This window comes from Balearica regulorum, chromosome 2 (assembly GCF_011004875.1).
Source record: "Balearica regulorum gibbericeps isolate bBalReg1 chromosome 2, bBalReg1.pri, whole genome shotgun sequence".
In the NCBI taxonomy this organism is placed as follows: domain Eukaryota; kingdom Metazoa; phylum Chordata; class Aves; order Gruiformes; family Gruidae; genus Balearica; species Balearica regulorum.
Genome location: NC_046185.1, coordinates 67449193 through 67472837, shown reverse-complemented (window position 1 = coordinate 67472837; position 23645 = coordinate 67449193). Strand labels below are relative to the sequence as shown.

The 23645-nt window shown below is 37.5% G+C and overlaps 1 protein-coding gene across 1 annotated transcript in view; it reads right to left on the bottom strand.

The window, feature by feature from the left end:
- LOC104633111 (dynein axonemal heavy chain 5) overlaps window positions 1-23645 on the bottom strand; it is a 169455-nt gene that overhangs the window by 111587 nt on the left and 34223 nt on the right. Inside the window, exons 27-41 of the mRNA XM_075744633.1 lie at window positions 22470-22550; window positions 21984-22388; window positions 21707-21825; window positions 19694-19830; window positions 18427-18589; window positions 14980-15091; window positions 14522-14650; window positions 12975-13174; window positions 12710-12863; window positions 8280-8546; window positions 7955-8083; window positions 7345-7560; window positions 5559-5705; window positions 3815-3987; window positions 1232-1410 (exon numbers count right to left, since the gene is read on the bottom strand). Coding sequence (XP_075600748.1) covers window positions 1232-1410; window positions 3815-3987; window positions 5559-5705; window positions 7345-7560; window positions 7955-8083; window positions 8280-8546; window positions 12710-12863; window positions 12975-13174; window positions 14522-14650; window positions 14980-15091; window positions 18427-18589; window positions 19694-19830; window positions 21707-21825; window positions 21984-22388; window positions 22470-22550 — 2611 coding nt within the window. The remainder of the gene's footprint in view (window positions 1-1231; window positions 1411-3814; window positions 3988-5558; window positions 5706-7344; window positions 7561-7954; window positions 8084-8279; window positions 8547-12709; window positions 12864-12974; window positions 13175-14521; window positions 14651-14979; window positions 15092-18426; window positions 18590-19693; window positions 19831-21706; window positions 21826-21983; window positions 22389-22469; window positions 22551-23645) is intronic.

Here is a 23645-nt window from a genome sequence, read left to right as displayed (position 1 = left end):
CATCTCTGCAGAACACATAGACAGTTACAAAACTTCAGAGCCATGATTAGAAAAACTTGTCAAACTGGCTAAATCATTTTTTCCCCTTTTTCTCTGCTCCACTTCTTCCCATTTCCCTCTTTTTGATATGGCCATTAAAGAAAGTTAACAAGTTAATGAGGCCTAAAAATATCTGCAAAAGAACAAAAGGATTAGGAGGAAGAACAGTAGTCCAGTGAAGTCAGTACAAGTACTGCTTTCAACTCAGTTATTCCCAAATTGGTCTTCTTGATCTAACTCAGCCACACACAAACCCAGTAATACCACAGAAAAGGTAAGTGAGAAATACGGAAAATCTTTTCAAAATTAATTACAAAATCACCTTAATCCAAACCTGCCATACCTTTCAGGCTTTCTATCTCCATTAGAATAGCTTAATTGGATACTTTTAAGCTCTTAAATAAGAAGCCAAAGACAAAAGTTAGCTCTATCAAAATCTTGGCTAGCTTTGCTGGCTTCTTAATTAAAACTTGAAATGATCTCCAGGTTATATTTTAACCTTCAGGAGATACCACAGCAGTGAAAATTATATTTATGATACCTTGTGTTAGATTTAAGAGCCCATCACTCACAGAAAATGGTGGCATTCTGTGGTCTGCCAGTCCATATAACCAACAGTAACTATACATAAGGAAAATATACATAATGGAGTCCACAGATATTGGATCATCTGATCACTGTTTGCAAAACTGACTTCAAAGTTCTGGTTATCATAAAAAGTTATCAGAGTTTGACCACTATCTCATGTTCCTGGTTTCAAAAAAGTTCTAGAGTTCAAAATAAGACACTGCACCATTTACATGTTTCCCTGCCTTGCACAACATCATCGAGCTCTGTATTTGTTTGTCTTGCTTGATACAAAAATGACAAGGGAGGGCTAAATATCCTCCCCCTTGGGATGGGTGGGATAAAAGCATGAAGAAAATAAGCAGAAAGAACTAAAAGGGACATGGAAAAGAAGACAAAGATAGGAAACATCCATCAAGAATATTAAAAAAAAAAAAAACCTGGAAAGCATGCAGGAAGAAAAAATGAAACAAAAAAAGGAAATAATCGAATATTGGGAAAAATTGATGAGTGTCTGGAAATAAGAGGAAACAGAGAAGAAAATGCCCTACGAATCATTGCTAACTCACTAGTGAAGAGACAAAAACTTATGACACTAAAATGAACAAACCAGATTATTTCTTACCTTTATAGATACGGCCAAGTCCTCTGTAGTCCATTTGGTCTGAACAATTGAAAACAACAACATACTTTCCCAGGCATTTGCCCATGTCTTTAGTTGTCTCTGTTTTCCCTGTCCCTGCAGGTCCTGCTGGTGCACCACCCATACTCATGCCCAGGGCTTGCGCCAAAGTGATGTAACACCTAGCGACAGAACAAAAAGTTCTATTAATCTTTTTCTACCATTTATTACTTGAAGTCCTTTATTGTAACCACAGCAGTTGTACTATACAAAGCTGGGGAAGGGGGCAGAAATGAAAGTGCTTCCCTGTGCTAAGTCCTCAGCCATCCCCTTTGCACACTGTGAAGCTGGTAGCACCTTTGCTCCACCTGCAGAAAAGCATGAGTCCAGCACAGCAATGACTGCAACAGCTCAGGAAACACACGAGCCAATTCTAAATGTCGAATACCGAAATACTGTAGTATTGGGATTTTCTCACACTAATCATACACCCTCCCTCCATGACTCAGCCTAATGCTGCAGCACCCAGACCTGCTGGGTCTCTGCCTTTTTTCCCATCTTCATGCTCCCTCCCCAGAGAACACAACAAGGTGGGCTCTCTGATCTGGCAATAGGAAGGAACAGAGCCTGGAAGCAGCTCCTGTTCTTGCCATTTCCCTACCAGCATGCCAAACCAGAGCAATGCTGCCAGCCACATTTAGTCTTTGAGTTCCAGGAGGAGAACGGAAAAGAGGGAAGATTGTAACGGGCAGTAGAGAAATAAGAGGAGGCACCCATGTATCCTAGGATCATCTTCTGCTTAGGACTTGTACTATGTATACAGTTTGTCCTTACTTCATTTTCAATAGCAGAAAAAATACCACTCCTAACGATTCTGCTACTGAAAATGAGGTAAGGACAAACTGCATACATAGTACAAGTCCTAAGTAGAACTTGCATTTCATTTTTTGTACCTGCCATGACAAGGTCTGTGTCTGACATGACGTTCAGGAGTATGCAATTTCAGTCCCACTATCCTAATGTAATGTTCTACTGCCAGTGTGTATTTATCATGTGTTTCGAGAATCTTTCTGAACACAATATCATTAGCCAAACAGCACTTGACTCCAAACCGATTCATGGAAAGCAAAAATATCATTACCTGAAAATTGTCAGAAGCTCATACCAGTCTATATAGCAATATTAAATATATTAAAAATATTGAAATGGCAAAAGCCTATAAGGGGAATAAAATCTGTTCTTACGCAGCACTGCATAGGTACATAAGTTTCCCATGCCAACACTAGAAAACATCTCTGCTTCAAATACTCTTTCAATATATGACAATGGATAGCCACGAGTCCTGCAGCTCTCTTTGCCTCTTCTAGGTTTGTGCAAAGACAGATACCTCTGTTCTTTGTTGTTGCTATTATTATAGTTTAAACTCATTCAAAACACTCATTTTCTTCAATAATGTCACCCTGTGCTAGCTTTCAATCTCATGTGACGTAGCACCTTGTATCAATCTCTAACCAATTGCATTTTAATTCTGTGAACAAATTTTGAATCACAACATTTTTCTGATACTGTCTCTCCCAGTGGGCAAAAATATTGTCTGTGTGGTAGCGCTGCCATACCCACTAATCAACTGCATGTTTACTGCTGCAAACAGATCTCTATCTAGCATAGGAATAGTAGGGTGCATAACATAGAATTTGGCAGATGTGTGTTACGTATTAAAAGCCAGGTATCCAAGCACAGATTTTTGGTTCTCTTAAATAGCTCACCGGTCATAATTTTGGTTCAGAAATTGGCAAAAGCCTGAAATTTAACCAGTAAATAAAATTTAGTAGCCCAGAGAGTACAAAGACAATTCCAACATTAACTCAATGGTCTGCAGTCATTCTTCACACAACAAATGACTGAACATGCATGGTATTTTGACATTCCTATCCACACTTAAAAGAACAAGCTCTGGCATAGCAAATACATCTGTCTCTTGCCTAGCTGAAGCACTACCAGGTACTTTAGGAAAATATACATCTAATGAAGTTTGTACTGCACTGTATAAGTAACACTTCAGCAGTAAAAAGTTCTCCTTATGTTTTGCCCTCGGAGCTTTTTCTGTGTTTGTAGTCCTGTAATTCTCCACAGGCCTTGCTTAAAACCATATTGGCACTAGTTATTCAATGCTATGTCCTGAGCTACTGCTTTTTCCTCTAGGGTGACTTCAAATGAATCACTTGCCATAATCCCAAATTCTCATGCAACTACTACCTTATTGAAAGCAGCAATATATTGGGTTTTAGATCCACTCTGTTTAGACTGGTGAAGTGTATGGCATTCAGCTCTATTTATCTTGAGCACAAGTAAGTTTTTCAATGCCTACCACAGCACATATAGCCCAAGCAAACAAACACGCAGAGAATTCAAGACCCCTCCTAGGGGTGCCTGCTTTCGCTAGCTGAATAGAAAAGCACTGGCCTCTGCTGTTCACCGTCGATATTGCAGCACTATGTGCAACCAAAGTAAGAATTCTGACTTGTGAAAGTTAAAGGAATTAAGTCTTAGCTCCAGTACTATGCACTGCATTCTTTTTATAACTACCTGTCAGTTAAGGGAGTTATAACAAGCCTGTCTGTACACCCTAAGTATTCATTGCAGTAGGTGAACTCTACATCAGTGATTTGGACAATGCATTTATCCAAGTCTTCAAGAAAATAAAATCGAGACTGTTTTTGCCATTCAAAATCAGATGGAGATTTAATGTTCATACGGACCTATAATGGAAAAGAAAAATCATTAATACACAAATTAAACAGTAGAACAATCTTAAATTCTGTACAGAAGAAAAAAGTCTACTACGCATAAATTCAAGAGCTGGAAGAATGAGCACAGAATCTGTCAGGAGTCAAGACATCCAGAATTATCTTTTCAAACCTGTCTATGACATGCTCTGAACCTTTTGACCACTTTGATTTTCCTCTGAATTGTGTACAGAGATTATGAATTGCATCCAGAGATTATGAATTGTGTCTTACAGAGATATTGAAGAACAGTGATGGAAAACCTCATAAAAAGCTAAGTAACAATACTGGTTACACTGCATGGTATCTGGTGCCATTGCTCATGGAAATACTAAATCATGAACAATGCCTGAATATATTGCACACATGTCTATGTGTTCGCTTATTTGGGATGTAATTTTCAGTATGAACTTGCCACACACACATATATAGATTTGTGGCAGACTAATAGATCTTGATTCGTTATTTTTGACACTTGATCTCAAAACCACAGGCCTCTTACAGAATATGTAGTCCTGGTTATCGGCCTTGTAGACATGGTGTAAAGTAAGAGGAGGTTCTGGATTCTCAGCCACTTCCCTCTACTTTCTATCACAAAAGGATGTGTTTAGCAGGGAACAGAATGTTTTGAGAGAAAAGGATAACATTACATGTACCAATTAAGAATCCTTTCCCCAGTTTTGGACTTGCCTCGCCTCCCCTTTGTTTCACATACAGACCCTTTAAATTTAACCATTTTCTGTGATTTAATTTTATTATAATAGATTATATTAATTGATAATACAATGACCAATTAAGGAAATAATTATTAAAATAAATTAAAAATTCTGGGCAAAGGATAAAACCTATGCCTATCTTAGAAGCTGGCAGTTTCCTTTCTAACTTTCAGTGTTTTTCTTTATGATTTTCTACCTTTCTTTACATATGCACTTAATTTTTATCTTTCTAACATATACGCATAAATTAAACAATGCAGTGCTGAATTATTGACCTTTGCATCATGCAAGCTTTTTGAAAGTTATTTTACTTCCATTTTTATAATTCTAGTTTCATGTGTTCATGTACTTATCTAAAGGAAGCCTGAAGAAACTCACTTACAAAAAAATTTAAAATATCTGTTCTGGTTATTGTTGCTACCCTTTTCAAATATATGCTTTAACATTTGAATAACTATTACCTTAAATCAACACATAGGCTGGGCTGGAAATCACATGATAGTAATACTAAAGGAACTTTTTTCCCTTTTACATTACAATTAAATAATGTATTAAATTTTAAATTTCAGAGAATAGTTTAATTTGAAAAGTTAAACTCTTTTGCTTATAGTGAATTTGTGCATGATGCAGATCAACAGCCATTTTAAAAACTGAAGTCTGAACCTATGAATATACCTATATATAATTCACTCTTATCTCTGCATGACTTCTATATGAAATCAAGCTAAATCCGATATGCTATATCACAGCACTAATATCAGAGGTACCTAAAGAGAAATGTGCAAAAACTTCCATATAGAAAGTCCTTTAATTTTTTCAAGAACTTACCAAATCATCAAAGATATCCTTCTGGTGCACATGAATGGTGATTAAAGTTTCGTATTTTGTGCGCTCCATTCTTGTCAGATTGTGTGTTGTCATGTCAATCAAATCATTTAAAAGTTCCAAAAACTTCTGATTTGTTGTGTGCATTACCTTTTCCACATAGCAATAACAGCCATATTAATACAAATATAATTTGTTCTTCCAATGTTTAGAATAAAAAATAAAAAAAATCTGCAAACATATGGGCCCATGACATCTATGATCTACTTTGTATTTATTAGGCTTGGAATCCAAAATTTGGATTTGCAGGCTGCCCTCCATGCATGTATTCTTAGCCCAACGGAGTACAATAAGGTTATGTTTTTGTGAACAGATCACATCATAAGATTTTATTCCAAGACTGTTGCTGCTTCTACTGTACATTACATCTTCAGCTGATTGCATCCCTGCATATTTTCAGAACCATTAGTCTCTGGTTTTGGGTACTGCACATCAGCCCAAGCAGTTTTGCCCCCATCTTTGGGGCAAACAGGAACTTGGAGTTCTATTGCATCTGCTAATCAGAGGAGGGGGGAAATGTAGTGTAATTGTAGATGCCAATGGTAAAATAATGATTTGTTTTGTGGCATCAGATTCAGTTACAAAGTTCCACAAAATAGGATACTGACTACACAATACTGACTTAGGTAAACAGCATCAGCCTCTGTCAGTGATGTTCCCGGTACACAACAAATTATAAAGTGGTGAGGTTTCAGAAAGGGCAGCTCATATATACTCCTGTTCCAAATGTGTGAGAGAACAATCACACTAGCTTCCTGTAAATATATGCAAAGCCTAAACCTCACACTGTTTGGTGAGAAAAAAATGCTAGAAACACTGCAAAACTAATGGAGAGCTAAACAACCTCCCCCCTCCCCAAACACACACACAGAGTTCATTCTAAATAAACAAAAGTTGTTTTCCAGTTAATGCAAATGAATCTTTGTGTCTAGTTAGTATATAAACTGCAGTTAACTAAAAGCAGGTCTATGCCCTTTTTAAACTTTATACAATGCAGAAAATGTAGCACTAAGTGGTCTTCTCCTTAGCCTAGAGTCTTTATTTTCATTCAGTATCAAAGTACAGCATGGTACCATTCCCCTACATTTACTTTTATGGTAGGGACGGTGTTACTAGTTCTTAGTCCAATCTAACTGTATATTCTTGATTAATGGTAATTTGCAATTCTTTAGTTCACATCCTCTCCTTCCTCCTTCATAGGTTCAGTGTTAGTAATAACACCTTGGTGTTAACAGTATTTTCTCTACGTGTTTGAGATTAAACCTCCTCACATGGCTTCTATTCTTTCCCTTCCCTAAAAAAAGAGCTTATCAACTCAAGAATCTAATACACTCTGTTACAGTAGACAAATGCCCATGAAGCACAGTTATTTTCCCAAATTTTGAGAGCTCTCATTTCTTTCCAAATTTGATTTTGGGAAAGTAATAGGATAAGATGCCGCATATTCCCAAACTGAGAAATTGTCCCTTCCCAAGATGACTGTGCTGGCAGAACAACAGAGAAAATCACTGGATTAGGAAAATTCTAAAGCACATGCTGGGGGATGGTGAGGAGGTGTGACCTCTTAACACATTTTTTTATCATTCTGTTTTCCTCTTAGTTTATTTATTATTCTGGTTACTTAACTAGTATCTTGTGCTTTTTCCTAGATGTTACTTTCAGCTTTTCACAATATGCACTGTTCCAAACAATGCTTTTAATTAATCCCCAAAGATTCATTAAATACTACCTTTTTGTCTGTTTTGGTACTCTTCAGTGCATTCTCTGCATCTCTGGTCCAGATCATTTGAATTCCCAGAAGTCCTATTTGTGCAGGAAACATTGCCTGAAAGTCATACAGTTTAAATCCTGAATCGCTAATGGCCATTGATGCCTGTCTAATGATGGTGTGGATTGTTTTCCTAATCCCATTCAGCAGCTGACCTAACCAGAATTCCACATTGCCCTGAAATGAACAAGAAAGTACTTTTAAAGAATTAGTTTATGAATAATTAACAAGGAGAAAAAGCCCTATGTGACCCCAGTCCTTCGTACTCCCATTTCCCTCTTTGTTATTCTCTAATCTCTAAAAGATTCCCCTTCTCCTTGTGCTCCACTGCCCTTTTAGAGGCACATGATGGGTTTGGCGCTTCACATCTGTACTGCTGAAAAAACAGGTAAAGTAATCGTTACAGAATGACACAAATGTCCTGTCCTTTCTGGCCTTTGCTCTTGCTATTCACGTTAGAAGGTTTTCATTCAGTTAGTCAAATAATAGCATGATGTGATACTGTTGGTCTCTAAAACATAAATCTACTTTAAATCAAATCATTAAAAACTGCAATATATACTTCCATTACCTGAGCTAAAACTGGTTCAATAATATTGACCTGTTCTCCTTCTTGAGATTCAAACAATAAAATCTGGTCGTAGTTTTTTTCATGAAATCCCACTCGGTTAACATTGTCAAATAAACTTAATAAATGTGCCTACAATAGAATCAGAAAAAAAAAAAAGCTCCATAAGCCGATCTGATATGGCATTCTTCCTTTGCCTTTAAATCCTGTATTAGAAGATTCTATAAATCTTTCCGTAAGTGAAAGAAATTCTCTCAAGTAATAAAACCTCCGTGGTCCTCACTTACTAATATTAACCATAAGAACATTATTGCCTTATTACTTGTACCTGAATAGTGTGGGAATCAGATGCTTGACCAAGGATTTCCAGAAGAGCAGGGTCAGATACAAAAAAAAATCTTGGAAATATTAACCGTTTTTTTTCCAAATACCCAGTCAGTGATTTCTGACAGATTTCCAATTGTTCCAGCAAATGTGGTAATAGCTGCGCCAAAGTCTCATCTCCAACACAGCACTGCACGATGTTTGATGTTTCATGGGCTCTCTGCATAATTCTCTGCCATGATTTATCAATGTTCTGAAACCTTTTGGCTTCCTGGAATACATGAAAAATGTATTAACTCTTCCTCATGTTTGTCAAATTCTAAAAATTAAAGAATTCCATGAGACAAGGTAACAGTTTAATATTTCCCTTGCAGTTCAAGTCTTCTTCGCAGGACTAATGTATGAATATTTATAGGCATATTTATAATGATCAGTGCCTATAATGACCAGAGTTCAAATTGCAAAAGAAAGAATCCAATGGGATGGCTCTGGAAATGTCTTTTACTTCATGTTTGTGGAGTAATTACTGGAGGTGGCTTATTGAGACTAAAGCAGTGTTGAGGAGACTTCCAGGGTGAATACGCAAAGTATCTGTTCCATAAGCAACATGGCCTGCAACCTTAGATGTTGGCAAGCACCAGGGGAGCTTGGTGTGCTGGCTCTGAGAAAAACAGCACAGAGGGTGGAGCAGAGTGGAGACACCGCAGCCAGGCTCTGTGATACCACCACAGGGATGGGAACTTGATGGTACCAATGGGACCATGGAACTGATAAACTGCATAGTTGTTACCCTCAGCCAGCCTTGAGCCAGCAGTATTTCATTTTCTGTCGAAATCATGTCCTTTGGTTGAACCTTGCTCATTATAATCTCATTATAATACCAAAACACACCTCCATCCCAAAGGCTACCCACTTCCAAGGTGTGACCACCCCTCACTGAACATGTGCTCTGAATTTCTTTATAACTTTAAAAGCAAACAAGAAGGTTTTACATCAATCACAACAAAAGTATGTATGACTAGAGTCACTCAAGCTCCACCTGAAAGTAAGAAAGTAGTATAAAAATGGCTTAAGAGAGGGGGATGTTAGGAGAATACCATCCCAGACAAGTCGGGAGGGATCAGTTGATGGGCTGAATCTCTCTTCCCCCCCGCATAGGAACGCCTATTGGGTGAGATTCGAACACTCGGCTATAGCGAGTGCTTCCCTAGGAAACTTAGAAAATCTCTATAGAGTTGTTTCATAATTTAATATATTTGCAGTTGGCTGTATTATTCATATTCTTGGTACTTGCACATGCTTTGCAGACAGTGTATTTATCACCGGCAATCCAAAAGAACCTGTACTTCTGTTGCTTCAATAAACCGCACCATTCATTAATCTAGCCATGAGAGTTCTCGTTGGACGCAACCAAAGTCCTTAAGTACGGCCATGCTAGTCCATTGAACACAACTAGACTGAAGGTGCCTCGCACTATTGATGCATCTGTAATCATGATAGTTCAATATATTGAATGCAACCGGACCCTATAGTGCCAAATTGGGTATCACTCATAATCTAAGCCCAGCCACCCCCAGCCCCTCTTGATACCTGAGGACAAGCTGGAACACAAGGGTGTTTATTTCCTGCAAAACTTCTTTACCCTTTAACGCGACAATGTTGGGCACTAAAATTGTCCATATAGAAGGATTCCAACACACACCGGAAAACTCAAACACCACCCTTCTCAGAAATGACAGTATTCCTAATAGCAATACACAATGTCATGTAATGGCTACTCCACACAGGTCATGAGGATTAAGTTGTCAGTAGTAATACTTGACTGTTGTGGTTTAGCCCCAGCTGTCAATTGAGCCCCATGCAGACACTCATCTCACTCTCCCCCAGCAGGACTGGGGAGAGAGTCAGGAGAGTAAAAGTGAGAAAACTCCTGGGAGCTGAGATAAAGACAGTTTAATAGGTAAAGCAAAAGCTGCACACGCAAGCAAAGCAAAACAAGGAATTCGTTCACCATTTCCCATGGGCAGGCAGGTGTTCAGCCATACCCAGGAAAGCAGGGCTCCATCACGCATAACCATTACCTGGGAAGACAAACACCATCACTCCAAATGTCTCCCCCCCTCCTTCTTCTTCCCCTACCCCTTATATGCTGAACATGACACCATATGGTAGGGAATATCCCTTCGGTCAGTTGGGGTCAGCTGTCCCAGCTGTGTCCCTTCCCAACTCCTTGTGCACCCCCAGCCTACTCACTGGCAGGGCGGTGTGAGGAGCAGAAAAGGCCTTGGCTCTGTGTAAGCACTGCTCAGCAGTAATGAAAACATCCCTGGGTTATCAACACTGTTTTCAGCACAAATCAAAAATATAGCCCCATATTAGCTACTATGAAGAAAATTAACTCTATCTCATCTGAAATCAGGACACTGACAATCAAAAACTGTATAAATAGTCTGAAACTGCTGTACTTGAAAGGTATTGCAGGTGAAAGGAGACAAATTCTTAAATACTGGGAGCTGGAGAATAAATATTTTTCTACACTGGATATACTGACTTTAAAAACTCTTTCTTCACCTACAACAAATGAAATGTTACTGGGATCATAAATTATCTAAGAACTAGGAGAGATCTCAACAGACCATCCAAAGCCATTTGCCTGTCACAGGAGAGGATCATATCCATGCCACTCTTCAGAAACATCTGTCTTGTGTTTAAAGGCCTTCAATGCTGGAGATTCAGAAGCTTCTGCAGGCAATCTTTGCTACTGGTGACTCTGCTTTAATATCTAAGCTTAATCTTTCTTGTGAGTACACCAATTACTTCTCAGTGTATTCATAGGTACAGAGAACACATTTTTTGTCTTGTTGTTGAGTGCAACACATTTTTTTAAAAACTTATCACATCTTCGCTTCAGTTTTTCCTCTCCTTCAAGTCAAATAAGCCTAGTTTGTTGAATCTTTTCTTGTACATCCTCCTTCATGGATAGTTCCTCATTCTTATCACCACCTTCTATGCTCTCTCAAATTTGTTTATGTGTTTCTTTAGCCAAAACCAGGTACAATATTCTAGTTATGGGTTATTAATGCTTATGTATTCCACTTTTCTGTCTGCATTTTGCACACCAGCAATCTAAAACTCATTTTCTAAGAGTACTATGAAAGACAGTGTCAAAAGCCTATCAAGATACACAGCAACTACTGTTTTTTCCTCTATCCACAAAGCTTGTTGCCCACCCTAAAAATAAATTGTTTGACAGGTTTTGCTTCTAACAAATCCACACTGTTACTCATCTCCTTGTTAGATTCCAGATGCTTACAGACAGTTATTTGTTGCAGTATTCATCCAGGAACTGCAATTAAACCCACTGATCTATCATTACTCCTCCACCAAGCTGTTCCTTCTCCTCCTTCTTTAAAGACAGTCACCACATTTGCTTTTTTCCTGAATACTGGTTCATGTATCATCCTTGTAAGAAGTAGCTTTAAGCAGTTAACAAATGCCTCAGCTGTGCTGCAGCATTTGTTCATCTGCAAAAACTGCTTATTGATTCTCTAATAAACTTTAACAATATAAACATACCTCATGAACTAAAAGTATTGTTATTTTAAATAACAGTTAAGAAAGCTTTACTTAACTTACAAAAATTAATGTTAGTTTTGCAAATTGTAAGCCTTTAATTATAAAAGATGTGGCCTGAAGTAAATTCATGTTTATCAATTTCCCAATAATCATGTCTTTGTTAAGTTATAGCACTGCTTGATCCAGTGCTACTAAACTGTGGTGTGTTAGAGCTATATGAAACCATCTCTCTCATTAGGGGACGCACCAGAGAGGATGACTTATTCTGGTATTTCTCTCATGCAGGAAGTCAGATCATTCCTTAACTCTTCCACAGCTTCTATCATGGAAGGCCATAATTGCCTTTGGAAGAGGTTGCAATAGTTCACACAGATTAGCACACATGCAGCTGCCCAAGTCTTGAAGCATATCTCTGTGGGACTTAGTTATACGCAGTCCTAGCAAGTACAGAATTCATACAGAAAATCTGACATTCTATTATTATATAACTGAGAGCCTATAAAGACATGCACACGAGAAGAAAGGGATGTTGGCATATATGGTAGAAGTGATACATCAGTTTTGTACCACTAAGTAGTCCCGAGCCCTGTGCTGTCATACGATTCACTAATATTGCAAGCTGACAGGAACATTTGAGCCTGAATTACAAACAATGCTGCTCCTGTAGGTTTGACCAAGTTCTAAGCAGTTCAACCAGATAAACCCCAGTTTGGCAAAACTTCTTCTGAACTGCCTACGCACAGCCCACAAAACTTACATGCTTTATATGCACTGGCAAGAAAACTCTGTGATGTGGCAAATCTCTTGGTACAACATACAACATTGCTATTAACATATTGTTATCACAAATCAACATACTTGAGGTAGTTGTTTTGCAATGTCTCCACCAACAAACACAGCTTCAAGGTAAATCCAGAGGTTTTGTACAGTAATCCAGTTTTCAATTATCTCTGCAGTATTGGTCAACTTCTGAACCCACTGTTGTATAGTGGACTTAAATGGTGTGTTATACCTGTATGGACATGAGTTAAAGGGGAGTTGAGTTAAAGAACATAAGATGATCATTGTTTACTTCTCAGTTTGATTAAATTTACACAATATGTGCATTTATTAAGTTTTGTACCTGTTGCTCATGAGCGACCCCAATATCATGAGGCTGTCTTCCACCAAAGCTATTTTCTCCAATATATCCGATCCTTTCAGAAGAAGTTCTCCTCGAGTTTTGAATTGGCCAAAACTGAAAGCATGAGTACTCCATTCATTGATGACGTGCTTCAATTTTGCTTCAATATCCTTTTCTTTAACAGCACTTATGCAGATATCCTGTGTAAAATTAAACTAGTAAACTATATTCCTCTAGGGCTAATATAATGCACACTTATAAAGACAATTAAAATTCATTGGCTAGATCCAGACTTCAGTGTAAATTCTAGCTAATGAAAATATACATTGAAACATCTCAAAATTATTATATTACAAACTAGATTATATTATAGTACTACTTGTATCTGAAACATTTTATGGCTTATACTCCATCTTCACTAGCACTACCACCTTGGGCTTTTGAAAATTCACTGACTCGGTGAATCTGCAGGCAGAATTTGCCTCTCTATATGCATTAAAATTTGAAGTCAAATATACCTACTGAGGGGTTTAAGGAAAATACACATTACCAATCAAAACGAATAAACAGTACAGGAATAGAGCATACATGGACAACATGACTGCTTGCTCCTTCTGGAAGACAGTGAGGGCAGGACTGCCATAAAATTGGTAATTGCATCAGAGACAAAAGGAGCAGCTACTGAGATTTGACCTCAAATTCAGGTTCAGGAGTATATTGGATTCCATCACAGGTTTAAAGTCTTTCCTTGAGTGTAAGACTATCACACTGAACCATTCACATGGCTTAAATTCTCGTCTAGAAATTGGATACAGCAGAGGTTTGATTTCATGCTTTTGTCTTAGAAGTGTTCCTTCTAGAACAAGAAAAATCAGGTCACTATTACGGAGGGACAATAGAAGTGACATTAGAACTGAAATTAGAAACTGTTGAGTTTTCCTTCTTTATTTTTAATACTTTGTTCTTGCAAAAGGTAACGAGCATAAAGATAATGTACTTGGTAGATAACTACTGTCCCCAAAATGGAGGGGGCAATAGCTTTGTAACTTGTGCACATTACAGAAGCCTTCTCATTTCGCTGTGCTCTTGTGAAGAGTTACTTTTGAAATACAAAAGAAACTTATTATCCTTTAATCATATATCCTCCACTTCTACTGTGTTCCAAGGATTTTGAGCACTTAACAGGATCAAACTTACATCAACTATTTTTTCTCTCTGATGAGACATGTAAAAGGAAGAAAAAATTATGAGTAGGCAGACCCTAAACCAGAAGCATGACAGAATCACACTACTCTTAAAAAACTAGAATTCCTTCTATGGAAGGATTAGTGTAATACCATCTATCCACTTAATCCTTCTCCAGAATAAAAAGGAAATAAACTAACCATCACTACTAATACCAGCTATCAAACTCCATTCTTCAAAAGAATTCTCCAACTAAATCCACATTTTTTAATGTTACAAAGCTGACTAGAAACAGGATTCCAAAAGCACAGAGCCCCAGATGACAAGTTACTCATTGCAAGCAAACAGAAAAGTACACATACCTCAATATCTTCTTTATATTTTAATAAAGAGGCATCCATTATGTTTTTCAAGGAGAAATTTTCAGAGTCAACATCAAAGTGATGCCCAGTTATTTGTGCAATTCTTTCCCAGTGTCGTGACATCATTGCCTAGAAAAGTCCATAGGAATTAGGGAAGATTTTTTTAAATTGTATTATTTTTAGGACTAGAATGATCACATACTTTTGCACAGCATCTGTTAAACAAATAGAAGAGTTCTGATTTCCATTCCACTGAAAGCATTAATAGTTCTTCTAATCACATTATGAAGTTTTTTGTTTTACTTTTGTGTAACTAAGCCTAACTAGATTATTGCCATAAATATAGCTGCTTTTATCTACGAAAAAGAATTATGGAAAGCATCTTATAGTCATACAACATAGTCTTCAATAGAGTTTTTCAAATGAATCTTATCTCCAAATTATTATGCTGAACATACTTTGTTTGCCATCATTTCAAGCAAAGGACAGCTCTCTGTGAAGTCATCAATTTTTTTTTTTAGATCTTGAAAAGCTTGCCATTCCTTCAATGCTTTCGGCAATTTACGGATTCTTTAAAGAGCACAAAAAAGAAGAAATATTTTATTCTTAATCATCACAATCCACCATTTAATAGTACAATATATTCTCATTTTTCAACCAGTGGACCAGTAGACTGTAAATAAAAATCTAGTTGCAAATTGGCAGGATAATATATAGCTGATCATTTCTGACTGCAGGCATGAAACACTGCTAAAGACAGTAAAAAACACACTAGGATGGTTTGGTTTCTTTTTCAGTCTGAATAAAAGGAAGTAAATGTCATGTGCAAACCCATGTCTGAACTTAAGCTTTTGAAGTGTCATTGTTTTATTAAAAATTTGAACAGGCATCTGATTGTGCAAAAGGGGAAAAAGGATTAAACGACACATATTTTTTGAAGCAAAAGAAAGTGCATCCTAAACCGAAAACCGACCTGCTTGCAAGCAGAAAAATACTTCTGTTTCAATCAAACAAGATATCTAGTTTGCACAAAAGATATTTAAAGAAAAATCTTTGTTTATGCACAATTTCAAGATTAAAAAAACTGAAAATTAAGAACCTCTTGTACTGTGAAATGTCACAGCTCCACTTGCTTCTAACAAGTCATGCCAATTTTCATCTGCCAAAGCTATGACCAAAGACTGACAGCAGTTCTCTTACAGCTCAATGGCAGAAACTAAAAGCTGCATAAAACCAACCCATAATGAAAAACTCCTTCAACGAAATTCTCCATTTTTCACAGCTCAAAATCAGACAGATCTGTCACACAACACTGGAGCATTTGTGAATTCTTCAGTGCTTGCTGGTAAGAGGTAAATGAACATACGCATACTGTCATGGCACTGCAATAATCTCTGTAGTCTTTCATCTTGAATCCAACAATAGACAGTATTAAATATGCTAGAGAAAAGTACTGAAGAAAGGAAAATTATATTCTGCCATGTATGGATAAGGCTTTAAGAGGCAGTTCTTGGCTACTTCTATGCTGAGGCACATCAAGTAACATTCTTACAAACTTTGTCTTAGGCTGGCAATCAGAAATGGGATCTCTTAGCTTGGTAATGAAAATTGCTAATTTTTTAATATAAATACCTTTTTTCTTTGTCTTGGTCTCAGTGTTATCTTCTAATAGCAAGTTCCATGAGTTACATGCTATGTTAAAAAACTACTCCGTTGATCAGGTTCACATTTCCTTCTTAAAAGGGAAACTACTCTCTAGCTATTATTGTAAACTTCTGTAAGGTTTTCTACCACATGCATTCTGTCTAAACATTTATTCTTCTTATCTCTTTTTAAAATAGATTTATTTTCACCTACAGTAATTTTTGTGATTCTTCTTTTCACAATTCTAACTTTTCCATTATATTACTATTTTTAAAAGGGGTAGCAAAAAAAGAACATTACACTAAAGAACTACTTATATCTTTACAATTATGTTGAAACATTAATTGCATTTCCAGTATTCCTGCTCCTTTCATAACACAGCTTACCATCTTAGTTATTTATGTGGGTAACCCCTGTACAATGTTTAAATTTCTCCAGCTTTAAAGAGAATAGCTTGATGCAATAATGCTAACAAGACTGCCAACGGTAGGATAGTACTGGGTTAGAATTCTGTTACAAAAAATATTTACTGCCTACTGGTGGTCACCTTGCTCCAAATATAGCTCAACATCTCAGAGGAAAAAAAAGTCACACATGAAGTACAAAGAGAAAAACATAACTTTCAAAACTGTTGTCATGCAACGGCTTCCTTCAGAGTTCCAGGAGAAGGAAGCATAAATAGAGTCCTACCAATCTGTAAAATGTAAGTGACGACAGAAAAAATGATGATGCAGATTCCAGAATTCTACTAAAATTATTTCAAGACTTATAGATATTGTCCAAATGCAGAAGTATATATTACCTACATTAATTTTTACTATTATTATTTTTTAAAAAAATAAGGGTTGTGGTTTTTTTCAAATTAATGACTAGAAGACAGTTCGCTCAGTTTTTCCAGAAAAGGAAAAAATCTCCACCCCGCTTCTTCAGTGCATGCAGAGATGGACCCTGCTAAAATGGTGACATGCTCAAAATACCATGACTAAAAAGCGTGAGCAGAAGTAACTTTTCCTATGCTTTTCAAAGATCTGGGATGAGATGAAAAACACAGATTTGATCTCAATCTCTTGAATAATACCAAAATGTAAGTGAAGCCTCTCTCAGGTCACACTGGAGAATCCAAAATCAAAAGTTTATCAGAATTACTGGTGAAGCAGAGAGACACACACACTGGCTGTTCCAGAAGAGAGATTCTGCAGAAGAGAGAGCTCTTTGTATTGAGCAAGAACTTGGCTCGACACAACTCACTGAGAAAGTGAGCCACTGTGTAAAGTGGTAAAGAAAATGTTTATACAAAAATAATAAAAGAAGAAAACAGACAGTTCACATCTTTTTGCCAAATGATATGCATAGGATAAAAATATTGCACATTTATTTTCCAATTTTTGCATGTAATTTGGTTCTCATGTATATTCTATAATTCCCATTAACAGTAAAACATAGGCTGGTACAGATAACTACTCTGAAGGAATGGATGCACAGAATACTTAAGACCTGCATCTAGACTCTCCACTTTTGTGTGTAACAAAATTCCCCTTTTCTAGCAATTCTGTCCATACTCCAGTGCCAGGAATAAGAATTCAAAGAAAACTGGCAAAGGGGAAACAATCCAAATCCTGTTGGTTCATGAGCCCCTGCCTCTGAGAGAAGTAACAAGCTGGGTCAGGGAAGTCTTGCAGACCCAGCCATGGCTGTTGAAAAACCAAAGGAGCATCTTTACCAATGCAGTAGAAAAATTCCTCCGATTTCAGTAAAGCATGGTTTGCTGTTATCAGCAAACAGTTATTTTGCATGTAATGTGGAAAACATTCCTCCTCTCAAAACTCATAATAACCCTTCAGAATTTAGTGTGGCTACCTTTGTCAAAACAAGCACAAATGCACATATGCAGACAGTAACATCAAAATTTTGTCTAACATCCCAGAGAAGGTAATATTTGAAGATCAGCAATGAAGGTTATTTATACTTACAACCCCCTTGCCACAGGTTTATGCACCTTATTCATTAAATATGTTACAACCTACCATGTTGGTATACCCCAACAAGCCTAAAGTGACCCATAGACTGAGGTTAGTAAGATCACACACTAGCTGCATATTGCACCACTGTCTGCAACTACTGTGGCCGTGCTGAGCATCTGAGCAAGCCTGAACTTGAAATAAATCAACAGATTTTTGTCCCTCAGGGCAATTTTCACAAGTTAATTGACACAGAAAACTGAGAAATAAAAAGTGTACGTATTTCAACAAATAATAACTTACCTGTTTTGAAAATCCAGAAGTTCACTGTTAATTTTTTCAATATTTAAATCACTCCAAAGCATTTCATTGTATCCATCAATACTAGCAGTAACTGAATTATAAAGACTGTAAAGTCTCTGAAGCAATGAAAGTTCACGTTTAATTTTGTTCAGTTCAGGATACTCTGTTTCAAATTTTAAAAGAAGAAATTTGTGAATGTTAATTAGGTACAACTGTATTCATGAACATAAAAATCTGTGTATTTCTAAAATTGGTATTTAATAAATGTCTGAAATCAGACTTGCGATCTTTTAGATAGCATCTAGTAAGACAAACTTTTCCAGTTACATTATGTAAGAACATCAGATTTTCATGCACAGTAATTGTTTATATTGCTGAGTTTTTTATAAATATCCTTCTATAACAGTAGATGTAATCTTATATGGAGGTGCTGCACCTACTTGTGAGGAAGATAATGTTGAGAAAGTAGCTGAAATGGTAAGGGAATGCACTATAGTTTTACACAAGAACTAAAACATCCCCCATCTCAATTTGCACTATTTACTTTGGAGGCAGAGGTTGGGGATGGAGGGTGTGCTTTAAAAATAAAAATACAGAATATATTATACAATAACATATAAAAGTTATAAATATATATGTATCTATTAACACATAAAATAAAAGTGTTTAAAATGGACCTCCTTAATGGAAATGTTTTGTTTAGTTTCTCTTATATTTTTGTGAATTCCTAGTTAAATACAATGTAATTATTGCATATGTCTTCAGACGGGAAAATATACTGAATTTAGTATGTACAAACAAGGTGCTTATCATACATTCTGCTGTAACTTTAATTCATACCACAGTCTTCCAAACTTGAAGTGAGTCTGACTAGGAGACATAAGGACATTACAGATCAGTTGCAGAGCCCAAGGGAATGTATTATGTATCTGGAGCAGAGACAACTCGAGTACTTCAGCAACATGCTTCCCTAATTTGGACAAGGAAGAATACAGACAGGAGATGTGCTTGGCTCTGAACAGAAAAATCAAGAGAGCTAAGCAGCTGGACCCTGAGATACGCAGAACAGTGCAATATTTTTCCACCTGATGTTTATGTATGTGCAGACTGTGAGCCAATTTCACACAGCTGCTCTTCATAGGAAAGACAATAATAATTTACTGCAAGGAATTTTTCTACAATGAATCCAACACTAAATGCATTTGGTAGGACTCACAAGAAAAATTTAATAGCCTAGGACCAGGTATCCATATCCCTGAGAAACTACCTGTGATAGGAAGACCAAATAATTCTTCTCCACCAGAGAGAGAGATATACTTCCTCCATAGTTCATCAAATTTGGCTTGAAAGATCTGTAATCTGTCACTTGCTTCACGGGGAGGAACATTCTCCTCACTGGGGCCCCTGTAAAAAACAAAACAAATTCAGTGCAAGTATCAATAATACAGGTTTCAAAAGAAGCACAACAGAACCCAGACCTTACTTACTGAACAGTATTTAATATTTTCTAAAATATTTTTCTACATATTTTCACAAAAGACCCTAAAAGAGAAAATGCAAAGTATATTCAGTGTCCCAACATTACATATGGAGTAGACCCTGAAAGAAAGCCCAATAATAAAGAAAGCATAATAAAAATTCATCTGGGTTACCATACATATTATAAACAGCTAAAAAGATCTACAGATGTTTTGTCTTTGTTATTTTCCATTTCTTTTCTTCTGTAAAATACATTTTAATGGTTATTTTCATTTATAGTCTTAAAAAGGGTAAGAGAGCAGGTATATAATTCAGGGGTGAAAACTGTGATAGCTGATACTAGAACCATAATTAAGCACGCAGAAAAATAACAGAAAAAATACAATTTTGCCCTAATGAGTGCATCTCAGCTGGAGGACTGGGTGTAATCCCCAGCTCTCATGCCTCAGATCACTTCTTGGCTGCATCATAATATTTTGGGATGAGAACTGCAAGTATGTCATCTTCTGTTGTGTCATGGTTATTTCTAGAAAGAAAATAATGTGGTCAGCAGAGGTAGCCAGGGCCTGGTCCCACAGTACCTCAGCAAGGAGAGCAGGGCAGGCCTGGTTCAAATGAAAGTCCAGATCTTTAGACAAGTCCACAATAATTAAACAGGACCAAGGTCAAGCAGGGAAGATGAGTCAGCAAGTCAGGGTCAGGAGCAGGTCAAGTGAAGGTAACCGGGGTGAGACACAGTGCAGTGGTTATCAGGCTGTTCTAAGACCAGGCTGAGAAGTGTCTGTGCGTCAGGATGAGGCTCAGCTCAGTAGGGTCCATGGCCAGGCACAGGCATGGCTGCAAGAGAACTGGAAGGTCAGGGGGCCAAGCAGTGAAGTCTCAGCTTAAAAGTAAATCCCACATGAAGGAGTGTCAGCCTTCCTGAGGCCTCCCAGCAGAGCTGCGTGGGAGTGCTCTGTCACCAAAGGAAGGGTGAAACCTTGATACACTAGCTCCAAGTTGGCCCTAAGCCCAGGCAGCTGAACCTCCAGGAGGGAGGATGCTCTCAGGTGACCCTAAAACTCAGGGTCACCTCAAGGCTGGTGGCAGCCACAGGGTGTTTCCAGGAATTCTTCTGGACAACTCTGAGAGCAGAACTGCAAGCAGCACCATGCATGCATCCACACTGGCAACTTGGTGCTCTAGCAGGTTCCTTTTAGGTGAAAATTCACCTCGTCTATAGCTGGAGCCTTGAAGCATGCACTCAAATGCACTGCTGGTGTACATTCAAGAAGTTTCACTCCTGGTGAAGCCAAGGATGAAGCCAAACACCAGGTTATCGTTTGGACCACCTTGTTTTTAACACCAATGCAAAAGCACCTGCCCTAGGAGAAGAGCATATATTCTCCAAGGCCCTCCAGGACTGTGTGCTCTATGTGTGCACTGAATTCTGTTCATAACAGCGAGGTAGACAACAGAGGCAGTGCCACACACTGCCCACGGGCTGCAGGTGTGCAGTGCACACCTTGGCTCAGCTGCTGGCATGAACTTCATTGCCATTGGATCTGGATTAAGACTTGATTTTTTTTTCCCCAATCTATTAACTCTTCTGGAATTTCATGCCTCCAGCATTGAAATGATGGGAATGAATCTATGACAGTAAGAGTATCTGCCCATCTTACATTATTCTGAAATTATGCTTTTTTATCAGCTGTCATATATACTTAGACGCTGTGCTATGTTTACTTTCTGAAGCCCTTTAGATACACCATTTTTGAACAATCACTAATGAAGCATAGTTGTATTGCACCAAGTCACCTACTTTTCATCATAATCTTTGCAAAATTCTGCTGTATCGATCTGGAATTTTTGAACACCACTCAGTAAATCTGTTTTCATGTCTGGCTGTACCTTCAGCAGCAAGTCCTCAACCCGAAGTGCCTACATGCAAACAAAGAGAAAAACAGGCATAAAAGAGACAGGAAAAAAAGCACAGAGTTTTAAGTAAGAAAATACTTTTGTTCTAGCATTTCAACATTAAAAAGTCTGACAATAACTTTGGTATGTATATGATTTGAGAAATAATACAGCTATGATACCTGTGTGTTTAGGTTCTTCCAGGCATAAGCCAATCCATCAACTCTTTCTGTATTTCCATCTTGAAAGAGCAGATTGTATTTATGAAGCACAGAATAAGATTCTTCTATAGGTCCAACTATCATGTCAATTTTAATCTCATTCTCTCGAATTTCCTTTAGTGTTTCCATTGCTCCCCGTACATCGTCAAGGTCACGGATAGGTCTGCTTAATCTCTTGCTAATATTTTCAATGAATGAATAAATCTCATCCATGTCTGTTGCAGACTTTTTATTCAAAGCTAATCCAAACGTTCTTTGTCTTGAGCGGCATTCCTGAATTAAGGCTATTTTCAACGGCTCTGTTGCAATATCCACTGATTCCAGTACACAGTGATTTGGCAGCTCTCTGATTTGCATTTCTAATTGCTAAGGCAAACACAAGCAATAAGCTTAATTTCACTACAACTTCTCTGAACAATTTGTTTTTATTAAAGACCTAATACTTACAGAAAAGTATCTGATTTGAGTTTGGAATTCAGCCATTGTTGGTTTAGTATCTATAAATTCATTCACATTTTCCTCTGGATCCTATATAAAAGAAGTTCATTTTAATTATTATTTAGCATTGATATTACAATAACCTATGGGGGACCCAGCTTCCTGATGTACTGTGCAAACACAAATGATCCCCCTCTAAAAGAGCTTAAGATACATGCATTAAGTTCAAATTATTTCACTTGAACTGCTTTTCCTGACTCTTATTCGTTTACAGTATTCTTTAAAGCACTTGAAATCTATCTGTAACTCAAAAACTGACACAGATCAGGATCTCTCTTATCAATCCAAATATTACTACAAAATTTAGCTGCTAAAAAAATGTAGCTGCTAAAACTTTGCTGGAAATATTTCCTTCCCAGTCTCCCTTCTGTCTGCAAACCCCCAAAAGCAGGTCAGATATTCAAATGGTAGCGATTGTGCTCAGCCACCTTCACTTTTCCTCAGTGTATTTAACTGCACTTTCTAGCTACGAACAGCCTGGCCATTTGGAGCAAGCACAGTTTGGCAAGGAAGGATTGATCTAAGGGAACAATTAGATTGATCTAATCTTAGATTGATCTAAGGGAAGAGGGAGCATTTAGCTTGTTGAAGCTTGTTTAAAGGGAACAGAGCACTGAGCATCCTTACTCTTCATAAGGTAGGCCAGTCTCTGCAGAGGTGAGAACTTCAGCGTCACCAGCTCAATAAATGTGCTAGATTCTCAGTTCAATTACAGACACATCAATGATCTTCACCCAGCTCAGTGATGTTCATCTACAGTCTGCACCGTGAAGTCCCTGAGAAGTTGTTTCAGCTTCTCTGCCCAATAATGAATTACCAGTGACAGTTCCCAGTGGTCCCACAGAAATTATAAAGACGGGGGGAAACAGTGCCAACTCCTTAGGAATTTTAAGGTTAAAGAGTAGATTAATTAACTATTTTAGAAGATTTTAGTCAAAAGGAAACATTATCATGCTACTGCATCATCCAATCTGTGCCTTGTCTGGGTAAATTATATACGATCAATATGTGGTTAGCTCAAACAATACCACCAAAACCTGAGGTAACTAAGCACTAAGAATTGGAACCCCAGAAGCCATGAAGATATAAAAATTCCCCATCCTAGCTTGAACTCTAACTGCAAAA